The following is a 15,180-nucleotide window of genomic DNA, read 5'->3' as shown; positions in this document are numbered from 1 at the left end:
GATATCAGTGTTGCTTTGTTGTGATACATAGGTACAATACTCCAGTGCTGATGTTTCTTGAAAATGGCAGGAGGACTTCAACTCCCAGAATTCCCCAGCCAGCTTGCTAAAGATTGACAGAAAGCATATACAGGTAGTCCTAACCTACCAACAGCTTGTTCAATGACCATTCAGCTGAAAAAAAGACACCAATGACCCGTTCTCAAGGCGTCGCCATCACAGCGTTTCCACAATAACAATGCACAATCACAATTCATCGGTAACTGGTGTGCATTTAGGATGGTCGCAGAGTCCCGCAATCTTACGATCACTGTTTGAGAACTTCACATAATCACTTTCCGTCATTGGGGAAGCCAGCAGGATGTCAGAAGGTGAGGTTGTATGATGTTGTGCTTAACAACCCGTGGTGATTCACTTAACAACTGCAGCTGGAATTGATGCTGTCAGTCAGCATGGACGTGTGACATTGAGCCACTTAAGATTCTGGTCCCAATTGCAGCTGGAAAGGGAGCATCACCTGTATACACGATACCTGGTTGAGTTTGCATATTATATAGACCAGGAGTCTTCAAATTTGGCAACTTGGCACAGCTGGCTGAGGAATTCTGGGAGTTGAAGTTCACAAGTCTTAAAGTTGCCAAGTTTTGGAGAGCCCCGTACTAGACAAAACGAATGGCCTAGTTTGGAACTCGGCATGTGGTGCAAATCCAGCCACTTTCTGTGAAAATCGTCTGTTATTGCTTCAAATCTAGCTAGATCCTTAAACTGCAAAAGAGGAAGTTATAAGAATAGCAATAAGCCAATTCAGTTGATCAAACACTCATGAAAGTGGTTTGCACTCATGAATTTTTTTTTCCCAATATAACCCAACTAGCTGAGTTCAATGCAATAAATTTGGCTGAAAACCATGATTTACAAGCAAGGAAAGGCTGCATTACAGATATATATTTTTTTAAAGTGAACCTAGCCAATTGAGTAACAAAACTTTTAGCGCTTTATCATGTCTTTCAACCAATACGAATGCATGTAGAAGCCACATTAAAAGGAAACTTTTCCCATGTAATTATTAATAATGCATTGATAATATGATGTTAATGCACTTTAAATAAGAAAGGGTCCTATATCAAACAAGATATAAAATTTAAAAATTTATTTGATTACATTTTTCCAAGCACAAACTGGCACTGGTTACACGAATACTCTTAAAAGTGTTTTAAAACAGATGGGCATAAAATCGAGACAAAGTTTTGGTAGACACAAGGTATTTACAGATTCATATGTACAAAATAAAACACACGGATGGCAAGGCCTCAGTTCTCTTCTACCAAGAAGAAAACACCTTTCCAAATATAGCCAACGCCACAATGTGAAACATGGCAAATGGCTCTAAAAATGTCATGTAGTGGGAGAGAAACCAACATTCTTCAACAGCTTACCATTAGGATAAAAGAGCAATAAGGGCATCAAGAAATTTGCTCCTGTCTTCCATTTTCAATTCGATTACTAAAATAATAAAGGAAATAAGTGTCAGAGGGATAATTCATTATCCTGAGTGCACCTTCTTCAAGATGTTCCAATGGTGCTTTTTCAAAAGGCATGTGGACTTTGTTTTTCCTGGAAGACTTTTCGCTTCTCATCCAAGAAGCTTCTTCAGTTCTGACTGAATGGTGGGGGATATAATATAAATCCTTCCATCCTCCACTGTTCAGTCAGAACTGAAGAAGCTTCTTGGATGAGAAGCGAAAGGTCTTCCAAGGAAAAACAACACCTGCCTTTTGAAAAAGCACCTTTGGGACAACTGTCACCTGGATGACTGACAATCTCCATAGACATTGGAAACTTCAGGTCTCTAATAATCAACACCCTAATACACTTCTATGTTCTTAAGAACCAATTCAGAATTTAAAGCAGCTTATGCAAATTCATTTAGTATGAAAAACATTAAGCTGTATCATTTTCAATGCCTGCAACTAAGCAATCGATGGTCTTCCTTATGACTTAGCCAGCAATGTGAAGTAAAAGTCTCTACAGGGAGGCAATATACATTAGCTTCCATCATAAAGCATCGTGCGCTTTGTGTACCATCCTTTAGGGAAAATATATGTATATATATGTGCCCTATATAAGAAAGCTCCAATGAATTTTACTCACTGGACATGTCGAAGTGGTTGTGTAAAGTCCGAGAATTTGTGTTTTCGGCAGCTTTTTCAAACGCTCTCCCAAAAAAGCTAGAAAGGGAGAAAAACACATCTTGGTCAGATACTTGCAAACGACACGTCCTACGTTTCTGATCTCGCTCGCCACTTATTACTGCTCCCCATGCTAGATCCCATAACATTCCAGAAGTTCCTTTCAGTCACTGAAACAGTTGCTCTTAGCAGGCCTATCTTCACCACGCTCAAAGAATGAGATCAAAGAGACCCTCCTGTAGGTTAGACAAAGCCCTTACTTTTTTTTATCGGAGCTTTCTGTGTGAGGCGGGGTCCCAACCATGATTACTGTCCCTTGCTCGAGATTCATGGGGGCAGCCATAATCATGGGCAGAAGTTTGCAGCGCTTGTTTCTGGTCTAAAAAAAATAAAAATCAAACATCAGAAAAGGGGTTTAAAGTCTAAAAGGATTAAGACGAAGCTCAAAGGCAGATTCCTAAGACCAACGAGCTGGGTTTGGGGTGCTGGTTTTTTTTGAAGTACAGGCGAAGGACAAATTTGAGGATTAATGCTATCTGAGGAAGACTGCAGATAGAACCAAGATGGGACTAAGCTAAGCATCCTAAACAGACTTCGCTTCCACTGATTGCTGTCGCAGTCTCATTGCACTGTTAAGTTTGAGATTTATTTTTTTTAATCTCTCATTGCTTTTAAAAGGGAGATTGACATACCTCGCAACCATAAAAATAGTTTGGAACAAGATTAAAAGGCTTTTAAGGTGCCACCCGCAATACTTATCCAAGTAGGGTTAGCACCAGATTATAGCAGATGGATGGGTGATTGAATGGATGATCTAGGTAGTCCTCAACTTACAACAATTCATTTGGTGACCGCTTGAAGTTTACAACAGCACTGGAAAAAGTGACTTAGGACCACTTTACACTTATGACAGTTGCAGCATCTGCATGGTCATGTGATTTACATTCAGATGATTTGACAACTGGTTCGTATTTATGACGGTCGTGGTTTCCTGGGGTCCCGTGATCCCCTTTTGCAAACTTCTGACAAGCCAATTCAATGGGGGAAGCCTGATTCGCTTAATAACCATGTTACTAACAACTGCGGGAAGAAAAATCATAAAGTAGGACAAAGCCCACTTAACAAATTTCTCATTGAGCAACATAAAGTTTAGACTGAATTGCCGTAAGTCGAGGACTACCCATATTCAGGTACACTAACTGGTATTTGCAACAACTATGACAATAGCAAAATGACAGGTACATGTAACTGCACAAAACATACAGAATTCATGTTTGATTCGTGTTATTTGCACGTTATGACATCGTCGCATGTCATCATTTTCCTCCTTCTCTGGACATACTTTGCTAATTTTTTTGCAAGATACTGCTTTAGATTTGCAACGTTACTTTACTTGAGAATCCAACGCTATCTAAGAACTATTTAGAACTAAAAGCCACCCTGCCTTTTTCTTGTTTCACTGTTTTTCAATGCTTATCTTAAAGCGCTGAATAATTTAATTTAGGGCCAAACCAGGCAGGATGTTAAAACAGTTAATCTGCATATTTTATTTTTATTTTTTTAAAAAGACATTCCTGGGGTGGATTACAGAAATGACATCAGGTAGGAAGTCTGTAATTTTTAGTTTTTCACCCAATCCTAATGCAATTTCAAGGAAGCTTCCTCTTTACAAAACATTGTGTGTATGAGTTAAGAGAAGCACTGATGCTTCTCTTTTTTTAAAGCAAACTTTATGGTGTGTGAGTCATATCTAATTTGGGCATTATTCATGGTATTTTTTGATTGATGGCTTAAATGTCATGCTTCAAAATAAAGCTCCCAATGGTGGATGCCATATTACTAATAGCTTACTTACAGAAGAAACTATAACTAATAGCTTACTTACAGAAGAAACAAAGGATTTAAGCAGGCACTTGGTGAGTAGACATAAGGATATTGGCCTGGAGAATAATCTCACATCTGGGGTACCCTGAAAAATAAATATTTATAACTAAGTAAATGGATGGCTGGGTAGAAAATTAAGATAGATTATGGATGATAGATCAATAGATAAAGATAGATAGATAGATAGATAGATAGATAGATAGATAGATAGATAGATAGATAGATAGATAGATAGATAGATAGATAGATAGATAGATAATAGATATAGAAACAAATAGATATATAATATAGATAGATACAGTAGATAGATATATAATAGATAACTAGATAGTTACGTAGATAAGATAGACAGACAGAGATAGATACTAATAGAGATAGAGATATATAATATACAGTAGATACAGTATAGAGATAGATAGATAGATGGATATAGACGATATACAGTAAATGGACAGACAGACAGACATATAATAGATACAGCAAGATAAATAAATAGATACAGTAGATAGATAGATAATAGATACAGTAGATAGATATATAATAGATAACAGTAGATAGATACAGTAGATAGAGGTAGGTAGGTAGAGTAGATAGATGACAGATAGACACACAGACACACAGAGAGAGAATAGTATAGACTGGAAAGGAGAAAGGAGTGAGTGCAAGGCAATGTTCACCTCCATGAGGTAGCAGTACAGGAACGGTCCCTGGTTGATGACAAGGTTGGTGCAGATGCAGCTGGCCACAGTCTGCTGGATGGCGCACAGCTGTTTTTTGGCCAGCTCCAGTCCTTGAAGCAACTGGTCCAGATTACCCCTGGAAGGAGAAGCAAAACGAAGACATGGCTTTTACCCAGAAGGAAAGTCATTCGTATGATTCTTAGGAAATGTTTCCTCACTATCACCCTTAACGCAAAGGTTCCTCAGCGGGCCCAATACTGGTAACTTGTTAACTGGACAGTATCTACAATACTAGGTTCAAACCCAACATTTCTGGAGCAATTAGGAAGAAAACATCCGAAATTTTGCAGAAGCTGGTCAGCAGAGAACAGGGACTGTGATTTGAATCTGAGTGAAATAGTTTCCGATATTCGATAAAAGGCATCATTACCAGAAATTAGCAGTACAGGTAGTCCTGGACTTACGACCTCGACTGAACTCAAAACTTCTGTTGCCAGGTGAGTCATTGGTTAAGTGAAGAGTTTTGCCCCATTTTATGACCTTTCTCGACACAGTTGATAAGTGAATCACATCACTTGTTTAGCCCATCCCTCTTAGATCATCCCGTGACCTTATCCAGGTTTGTTCATATTGCTTAGATCGCATTTGCAACGTCTAGCCATCATCAGCACATTTGTCCCTCATTCCCAGTAACAAGTAGCACAATATGCCATACAGTAATTAATACTAATATATATATATATATATATTTTAGCACTTTGGTATGTTCCTTGTTCTTGTAAACCTCAACTTTCATGTGCAGAGTTGCCTTGTTCCACCCCGAGCAAGCCTGTTGTGAAGATTTTGTTAGCTAAGGCCTTCCACACATTAGCAAATGTCTGCAAATAATAATTTTCTATAGAGACTACAATTTTAGAGTGGGCTCTTTTGCCCTTTCCTTCAGTGGCAACTTGAAGATCTGTGAACTTTTAAGAATTCAGGCTTGCCTGGCTGGGGAATTCAGGGGGTTCTTCAAGTTTGCCAGGGTTGAGAACTATTGCTCTATAGCAACATTGGCTTGCTAACCTGGCTTCTTCCACATACGCTAGGATTACAAGAGGGGAAAATGTACGTTACCTGGAAAGGCTATCCAAAGCCTTGATAAAATTATCGGTTCTGTTCTCCTCCTTGTCCATGTTCTCCATCAACGCCGCCGTGGCATACACGACGTCACTGGCTAAAAACTTGTTTTTAAAACCAAAATGGACACTGAAGGTTTGCACTCTCAGATCCTTCATCCTGGAAAACAAAGGGGAGGCATTAGAGATGTTCAAACAACTTCATGCGACACTGTGGCGTTATTTATGTCTTTTAACTTATACAGTTTTTTTATCTTTTATGATTGTAAGCCGCCCAGAGTTACCCTGAAGAGACCTATATAAATTTTACCAATAAATACATAGAGGAGAAAATCAGTTCAGAGTTCTGTATCATTAGAAAGAAAAGTATCTTACCCAAACTTATTTGCGGATTCTTCAATGATTTCCCGAAGGTTCTCTTTCAAGGACATGTCCATGGAATGAAATTTCTGTTTGACTTGCTTTAAAGGCAACCTTAAAAAAAACAAAATAAGGAATTAAGTCCATGGGAATGATGGCAGGAACACTTCCCAAAAGGTTCATCTGACACACTGAACTAAGACACCGCCAATCTCTTCCTGCTGATCCGCTAAGTACAGCCGGTCCTCAACTTACAACAGTTCATTTAGTAACCGTTCAAAGTTACGACAATGAAAAAAAAAAGACTTATGACCATTTTTCACACTTACAATTGCAGCATCCTTTTGGTCGCAGGATCAACATTCAAATGCTTGGCAACTGACTCATATCTACGACAGTTGCAGTGTCCCAGGGTCATGTAATCACCTTCTGACAAGCAACGTCATTGGGGAAGCCAGATTCACTTAACAACCGGGTTACCAACTGCAGCGATTCAGTTAACAACGGGGGCAAGAAAGGTCGTAAAATGGGGCAAAACTCACTTAACCAATGTCTCACTTCGGAACACAAAGTTTGGGCTCAATTCTGGTCAAGGACCACCTGTATTGCTAGTTTCTAAGAACAATGCCTTTTATTGAATATTGGAAACTACTTTACTTTGTCCCTGTATTTTCTGCTGACCAATGATAGGAATTTTGGAAAATTTGGGATGTTTTCTTCCTAACTGCTACAGAAATGTTGGATTTGAAACCTAGAATCTTCTACATGCAGAGGTTGTGAAAGAACAGAGGCTCTGAATAACCAAGTGATACCAAGCTGACTTTGCTTTTAACTCTGGTACGTGGGTCTTGGCAACAAACTTGGCAACTTTAAGACTTGTGAACTTCAACTCCCAACTATGAGGAGTTGAAGTCCACAAGGTCTTAAAGTTGCTGAGGAGACCCCTACTCCAGTATTACAAACCCATGCTCATCATTCCTTCAGCATTTCCATCCATGGCCATTGAGAGATTTCCTGATCATCATGATTTGGATTTTTTTTTCCTTTTCAATACCCAGCTCTCCCGATTAACTCACCCCATGTCAGCCAAGAATTCTTGCAACCTCTTCTGGCCTTGAACAGACCAAAGCTTGAAGCTGGCAGATGTGTAGCAAGTATTGCAGAGACTTTCGTACAGAGACCAATGCTGATAAAGTGCGAGGCACAAGCTAAGGCCATCGAGAATTAAGGGTGAATAATTGTGATTGGGATCAGAGTGGTGGGGTGGCCTAGAGGTGGAGCTCTTGCCTCACAATCAGGAGGCTGCAAGTTCGATCCTAGGTAGAGGCAGATATTCCTTTCTTTGGGCACACTGAGAATTTATCTGAACAAAACTCTGTACTGGCGACAGGAAGGGTATCTGGCCATTAAACTCTCTGTTAGCTCCATTCAGTTGCCAGAACTCCACCCTGCAAGGGATTATGGGGTCGTAAAAGATGATGGATTGGGATTATTGGGATTATTTCCCCTCTTCTGTTATTTTCTTCCCCATAAATGCAACTAGGTTGGCTTATGCAGATTAAACAAGGCTTAATACTTCTAGAAAATATTGACATCCTGTTATTGGAGTTTAGAATTCTTATTAGGCTTGTGAACAAATCTTAGGCCTTTCCCCCCAGTATTTCTGATGTGGAAATTAAAGCAGAAACGCACAGGCCTTTTGGAAAGCATTGGAACATTTTTCCAGCCTCCCTTTAAAATATTCTGAACCACAATCCGTTTTTGCTCATAATTTGCTGCTATACAGTACGATTATTGATGCACTAATTTGCGCTTTCTCTCTGTCTCATTTTTTTTGTGAATGCAGAAGCACCAAGCACTGTTATCTTGGTTTCCTAGGCCACAATTAGTAACAATGTTGGAGCCATGGGACTCTCAGTCAAATACTGCTTAAAAACTAGGACTAGATTTTGAAACTGGAACGACAGAGAAAAGGTGGATAGAAAGACAGACAAGCCACAAGCTCACATGCTCAAAAGCTACAAGGGTTGTGGGTGGGAGGAGTGGCCCCCATCACGAGTGATCCGGGCCAATGATTTCACAGTGAAAATTCAATTTGTGTCAAGTGGCAGCTGAAGTCCTAAACAATTTGCACCAGCCTTTGGAAGGATACTCATACTCAAAGGCGATTCTCATGCAGTCGATAGAAAGGGAGTTCTCTTCATCCCCGTTGCGATGATTATGCCGAGTGACGTGACGCTGGAGAGTCCCGACGTCCGTCACATACTTCATTCTTCCATTCAAGAAAAAGAAAGGCAACATATTATTGATGGATGGTAGTAGCTCCCTCACCTCTTTTTCTACCTCGAAGCTCAGGAAATGAAAATGTTTTTCTGGGGAAAGGTTAAGGAAAGAGTTTGTTTTGGAACGATTTCGGTTCCATATGGAACAAATTTTTGGCTCAAGAAACACCATGAAAATCACTGGGAGAGCAAATGATTTAAAGAAGGCGTTAACTTACTGAGTGATTCTGTCTTGGATCCACTGATCTGTTAGTCCAACAACAGCCCACCTTACAAAAAAGAAAAAGAATCGAGGCTTGCACACATTCCTTTTTTCCTGCACAGGAAGTCCTTGACTCACAACAGCTCATTTAGTGACTGTTCAAAGTTACAACGGCACTGAAAAAAAGGGACTTAGGACTGTTTTTCAGTTAAGACCTTTGCAGCATTTCCAAGATCACGTGATCGAAATTCGGATGCTTGGCAAGTGGTCCATATTTATGATCATTGCTGTGTCCCAAGGCCACGTGATCAACACACACATACACACACACACACAAAGGAAGTGATTACATGACCTTGTTGTGGTTAGCCAACAGCAGGTGTGGACGGCTGAGGAGAGCGAGGACACAGATGAGGGGCCAGGACCATTAGGGAGTGGACTGCTGCCTTCAGAGATTGTGGGGGCTGGCAGCAGCGATGAGGAGTTTCCTGAGGAGCCTGTGCCAAATGCCCAGGAAAGAGCAGCTGCAGCAGCACGGGCGACTCGGGAGTAAGGCTGCAAGGTAATGGCCCCTCCTTCAAGAAGATAAAAGCCAGCTGTGAATCGGACCTTCTTTGCAGGAAGCAAAGATGTTCTGAAACTCGAGCCTTGTGGACATTGCAGTATCTTAGTTGGTATTTGAAGATTTTTGTGTCGTAAAATATTTCTTATCTGTGATTCTTGGCAGCCTCGCACAGTTTTGGCGAGGCTTGTGCTTATCAAAGTTAATTAGTTTGCAGCAGCCTTTTAACCGGGGATTCGTAAGAAACATTAAAAGGTTTCTGTTCCCTTTGGTTCATGTTTGTTTTATTGGAAAAGACTTTGGGACACAGCAATGTTCTGTACTCAAGGAATATAAATCCTTCCATTTCCCACCATCCATCCAGTCAGAGCTGAAAAAGCTTCTTGGATGAGAAGCAAAACGTCTTCAAAGAAAAAAAAAATAAAAAACAGAAAATCCAGTTGTGTCTTGAAAAAAGCACCTTTGGAACAATTAGCAATATCACAGACAAGACTACCTACCACAGCATGTCGTTCAAGTCTTTGGACATTATCCACGCCAAATCAAACATCATCATGGCAGACTGTAAAAGGGGAAATGATGAAACAATCAGAGTAAAGAGAAAACGTGTGGCACCATCAAGAAAGCAAACCTTTTCAGGGAGACCTTCCACAGCCAGAAAGTAAATTCTGTACCATACATCATCCGAGTCTCACCTTTTCCCATAATAATAATAGAACCTGAACCAACAGGTTAAAATTTTTAACTTAAAAGCTGGCGGGGTTTTGGATTATAGGTAGTCCTCAACTTACAACCACAACTGAGCTCAACATTTATGATTCTAAGTGAGATGGTTGTTGTGAGTTTTGCCTATTTTATGACTTTTCTTCACAGTTTTTAAGTGGATCACTGCAGTGGTTAAGTTATGGTTATGGGCCTCAATGGCACAGTGGTTAGAGTGCGGTACTGCAGGCTATTTCTGCTGACTATCGGCTGCCTGCAATTTGGCAGTTCAAATTCCACTAGGCTTAAGGTGGACTCAGTCTTCGATCCTTTTGAGGTGGGTAAAATGAGGACCCAGATTGTTGGGGGCAAGAGGCTAGCTCTGTAAACTGCTTAGAGAGGGCTTGAAAGCACTGTGAAGTGATATGTAAATCTAAGTGGTAGAGCTATTGTTCTTCCTTTTCACCCACCTTCCTTCCTCTTTCCTTCCTTTCTTCCTTGGTGCACAGTGGTTAGAATGCAGGATTGCAGGCTAACTCTGCCCACTGCCAGCAGTTTGATCCTGACTGGTTCAAGGTGGACTCAGCCTGCCCTCCTTCCAAGGTGGGTAAAATGAGGACCCAGATTGTTGGGGGCAAGAGGCTGGCTCTGTAAACCGCTTAGGAAGGGCTGTAAATCACTGAAAAGCAGTATATGAGTCTAAGTGCTATTGCTATGGGAATGCTGCAATGGTCGTAAATGTGCACTGAAAATGGTTTTCAGTGCCATTGTAACTTCGAGGTGTCACTAAATGAACTGTTGTAAGTTGAGGACCACCTGCATAGGAACTGTTCAAAAAACAGGTGGATTTCCACAGGTATAAACCTTTCAGTTAGTTTTCTAGAAATTAAGAAACCTTATCATGCAATAACCGCTTTACTTAAAAAAAGTAATAAACCGTACTGTGAAGATGAGATTCGATACATACCGATGTCCCGTGATATTCATACTGTTCGTAGTCAAAAAGAATTTCTTGCCTAATTAAAAAAAAAAAGGGGGGGGTGGGGGAGAAATCAGTAAGATTTTTTTCCTGCTATGGTCATAAATAGAAATATCCAGTAAGCAGATAGCTTGGGTCACATACCTGCATGCTTCCCACTCTCTTCTTTCACGTCTTTTCATTGTTCTTTCTACCACTTCCTATGGAGAGATTACGATAAACAATGATCAATGTAGGGAAAACACCCTAAAAATAAATATATTCAATGTTGGCAACAATGTTAATGTTTGACAATGAAACAATTTTAACTTAAAAAAAACACACATTCCTTAAAAGATAAGGATTACAACTTGAGTTAGTTTCAAATGATACAAGATATCCATGAACCAAAACAAAGGAGAAAATATCTTTAAAAATCACTTTTACTCCTTGAAAGAGACTCGTATACTTTGTTGCGTCTTCTTTTTCTTAGTACAGTCACTGTTAAATTACCTTAATCTATTTATAAATATGACTTTCCTTTAAAATGCCATTTTATTTTAACTTGCTCAAATCTGACCTCTTCAAATCGTCTACGTTTTCCTGCTGGTTCTGATCCATCGCTTTCATTTCCAGAATCCTCCTCTTCTTCCTCCCTGAAAATATCATCATAGGCAGGAATCTCGAGGTCATCATCTTGCTTGACCAGAAGTTTGATCTGGTAAAATTTAAATAAAACCACTGTAAAACCCAGTAACAATCTTGGTGAAAGACAAGAATTTATCTTTCTTTTTTTTGTCAAAAAGGAGAACTTACTTGCGTCTCATTGTAAACGTTCACTACATTGATAGGTCTATGAGTATCACAAACAAAGAACAGAGTATCGTCGTCGGGTTGAAGGATTTCCAGCAGGTCAATGTTGGCTCCACAGTTTAGGAGCACAAAATACTTGAACTGTAAATAAAAGCAAATAGGTAGTGGAAAAAAATCTGCGTGAAAGGATGTGCAATTTATATCGAGAATAGTTAAATTCTTGGGACAAGATACCAACAATTATACTTCCAAGAAATTTTTTAAATTGCCATTATAAAAAAATTAGAATTTTAAAAAGATCTTATTCAAGTTCCATTCCCCATAATAGGATTTTCTAAACAAAATGTACAATAGATGCGAGAGAATTGTATTTTATTCCCCTTGTTTTTTATACAGTATATCTATATCCCATTTATTATTTTTTCTTTACCTGATCCTTATGTTCTAGAAATGCTGTTTCCAGTTCTTGCCATCCAGATACTGGGACTAATGTATATTGCACATGATCACACTGGAATAAAGCCTGGAGAAAAATGAAGGCTAAACTTAAGAGCAAGGATAATATTGTAGCTTCACTTTAGCTGAGCATAGCAACAGCAGCTTCCAAGCAAGTTTTTTGTACATTTATCAATTATATTTAAAAACAAATAAGCTAGAACCGTGGAGCTTTGTTAATCGCTCATGTTGTTTAACACTTTGCTAATTTTGCATTTTTACTATATTTAACAAATGATTTACAGGCTGGAAGTTGGCATTTTATCGTGGAAATCATAATAATCATCAAAATCACGCAAGGATGATTTTCTTTTCTCATTCTTTAAAGTTGTTCCACCAACATAATTTTACTGATTTATATTTATAAAATTTACCATCCTACTCATATCCAACCACTTTAGGTTGCACATTTGTATACTAATTCATTTATCATTACAAAAGCATCCTCCAAACACTTTCTATAGGAAAGATCTGGGATGTATTTGGAGATAATTGTAACTGAAAATCATGCATTTTTTTAGAAAACAAGACAAACTTCCTCAATTATCTCACCCCCAAGCCATTGTCCACAATTGCTTTGCAAGAAAGATAGTAATAGTATATTCATTTATGTGGAAATATTCATTGCTCGCTTATTTACAGTTCTTTTCCCCCATTGCACAATATTTTGTCACTTGTACACTCAAAAAACTTGAAGGGCAGACTTACTTGGAGGATTTTACAAGCACATAATGCATCTATGTCCGAAGCCACCAGAAGCAGCACCCGCTGTAAGCAAATATAGATGTTAGTTAGCAACGACAGGGAGTCCTCAATCTATGACCACAACTGAGTCCATTATGTTGTTAAGGGGGAAATTTGTTAAGTGAGTTTTGCCTCATTTTACAACTTTTTTTTGCCACATTTCTTGAGTGAACCCCTGCAATAGTTACATTAGTTAACACGGTTAAGTGAATCTGGCTTCCCCATTGACTTTGCTTGTCAGAAGGTTGCAAAAGGGGATCATGTGATCCCAGGACACCGCCACCGTCATAAATGTGAGTCAGTTGTCAAGCATTTGAATGTCAATCACGTGACCAATTGGGATGCTGGCAAGGTTCATAAGTCACGTTTTTTCAGTGCCGTTGTAACTTCAAATGGTCACTAAGTGGACTGTTGTAAGACAAGGATTACCTGCACCAGGTTGGTTTATCTGCCTTTCCTAGTTAGGAGCAGCAGATCCCTTAATCCCAATCTAGTCAATCTTAATCCAATCTAGTCAATTTCATCTTCTTCTCCATAGTTTCAAGGGCTTTGCTTATATGTCCACAAAGCCAGTTCTGAAAAGTTTTCTCCCATTTCAGAGCTTTGGCTCATTGGTTCTCACTGGCCACTCTCTAAGCCCAAGGCACTACAATGTCTATCCTCCCCAGCCACCAGTCCCTAAAACACACACACACACACACACACACACACACACACACACACCAACCCCAGCTCCACCACCCTGGCAGTGGAAGGCCTGTCCAACAGTCCCACAGACGCAAAGCCTTTTACAGGGTGGAATACAATACCCATCCTCCCCAGCCCTGAAAACCCTGAAGGGGAACCCTCCCCCAGGCCCAGCTCCAGGGCCTCAGCACTTGTGCCCTGTCACAACAGCCCCACCAGAGCAGCCCCAAGCTTGTTCATGGTGGACTACAAGACCCATCCTCCCCAGCCACCAGTCATTTTTTATCCCCCCCCCTTTCCATCCCCAAACCAATCCCTGGTCTCTGTCCACCTCCATCTGCCTCACCCCGACCCTGTAAACCCAGCCTGTGGGTGCAAAGCTGGACTACAATACCCATCCTCCCCAACCAGGATTCTGGCTCGTCCTCTTTCAGCATTGAAAGGGGAAACCCATAGAATCTACCCAGGCCCAACTTCCCTCCTTTAACCCCCACCCCACCCCGTCCCGTCCCCAGCAGTGTTAAACTTGCACAACAGCCCGATCGGGTAGACCCATTTTGGGGGGCGAAGCTTCTCAACGCTGCGGACTACAAACCCCATGCTCCTCAGCCGTCGCCCTCAAGCCTCCTCCTCCTCCTGACCCCCAGAGGCTCCAGCCCCCCTCACCTGGCCCACGACCACCTCGTAAAACTCCTTCCGAAAGTCTGTCAGGAACATGACCGGCCGGGAAAAGCCACAATGGCGGCGGAGCGCGAGAAGAAAGACCCACTTCAAAGGAAGGCGCCAAACGCAACGCCTTTCCTCATTGGCCGGAGCGCTCCGGAAGCCGACCAATCGGAGATCGAGGGTATCACCCTTGTCGTTCGGGATGGGCGGGGTTTCACCCTCAGTCCCGCCCTCTTCTTTCCCCCCGCCCGTCTCAAAGCTGCGGAGAGAACAAGAAAGGAGGGGGATGCGGTCTGTATAGTTTCTGAGAGAGACTTCCGGCTCCCAAGCAGCATCATTCCATATGTGCGGGGCGAGGAGGGTGGAAATAGTACCGTAGGTGCTTATAGATAATCGCAGAGGGGGAAACCATTCCTTTCCTTGAAATAATTAAATGAGAATACATAGAAAGAAACAGATCTCGTTTTTTAAATTTTGTTTTGTTTTCATTTTATCACTTTTATTAGGTTAAAACTTCTACCCTTAACAAATAAATAAGTAAACAAGGCTTCTGTTTCTGTTTCTACACTTTTATGCATTCTATAGTGCTCAACGTTATTTATATGCTGTGCAGTATAATGTACAGGCAGCCCTCCACTTACTGCCACAATTGAGCCCAAAATTTATGTTGTTAAGTGAGACATGTGTTAAGTGAGTTTTGCCCTGTTTTACACCTTTCTTGCCTCAGTTGTTAAGTGAAAAGCTGCAGCTGATAAATTAGTCACCCGGTTGTTAAGCGAACCTGGCTTCCCCCTTGACTCTGCTTGTCAGAGGGTTGCCAAAAGGGGATCAGGGGACA

The 15,180-nt window shown here is 40.7% G+C and overlaps 1 protein-coding gene across 1 annotated transcript; it reads right to left on the bottom strand.

Moving 5' to 3' along the window:
• Positions 1 to 1,135: 1,135 nt before the first annotated feature.
• On the bottom strand, positions 1,136 to 14,464 carry CDC45 (cell division cycle 45). The gene is made up of 18 exons (XM_026686370.2): positions 14,343 to 14,464; positions 12,954 to 13,013; positions 12,181 to 12,273; positions 11,754 to 11,891; positions 11,518 to 11,655; positions 11,103 to 11,158; positions 10,947 to 10,995; positions 9,778 to 9,839; positions 8,732 to 8,782; positions 8,384 to 8,503; positions 7,308 to 7,439; positions 6,247 to 6,345; positions 5,870 to 6,031; positions 4,751 to 4,889; positions 4,075 to 4,158; positions 2,450 to 2,568; positions 2,152 to 2,228; positions 1,136 to 1,503 (listed from the first exon to the last, which is right to left on the bottom strand). Exons 1-18 carry the CDS (start codon positions 14,391 to 14,393, stop codon positions 1,439 to 1,441), a joined length of 1,695 nt encoding a protein of 564 aa, XP_026542155.1. The 5' UTR covers positions 14,394 to 14,464; the 3' UTR covers positions 1,136 to 1,438.
• Positions 14,465 to 15,180: the final 716 nt, after the last annotated feature.

Source organism: Notechis scutatus, chromosome 13 (assembly GCF_049901735.1).
Source record: "Notechis scutatus isolate UNSWTSFEM ecotype Mainland chromosome 13, rNotScu1.2, whole genome shotgun sequence".
Taxonomy (NCBI): domain Eukaryota; kingdom Metazoa; phylum Chordata; class Lepidosauria; order Squamata; family Elapidae; genus Notechis; species Notechis scutatus.
This window is presented reverse-complemented; position numbering and strand designations above follow the sequence as displayed.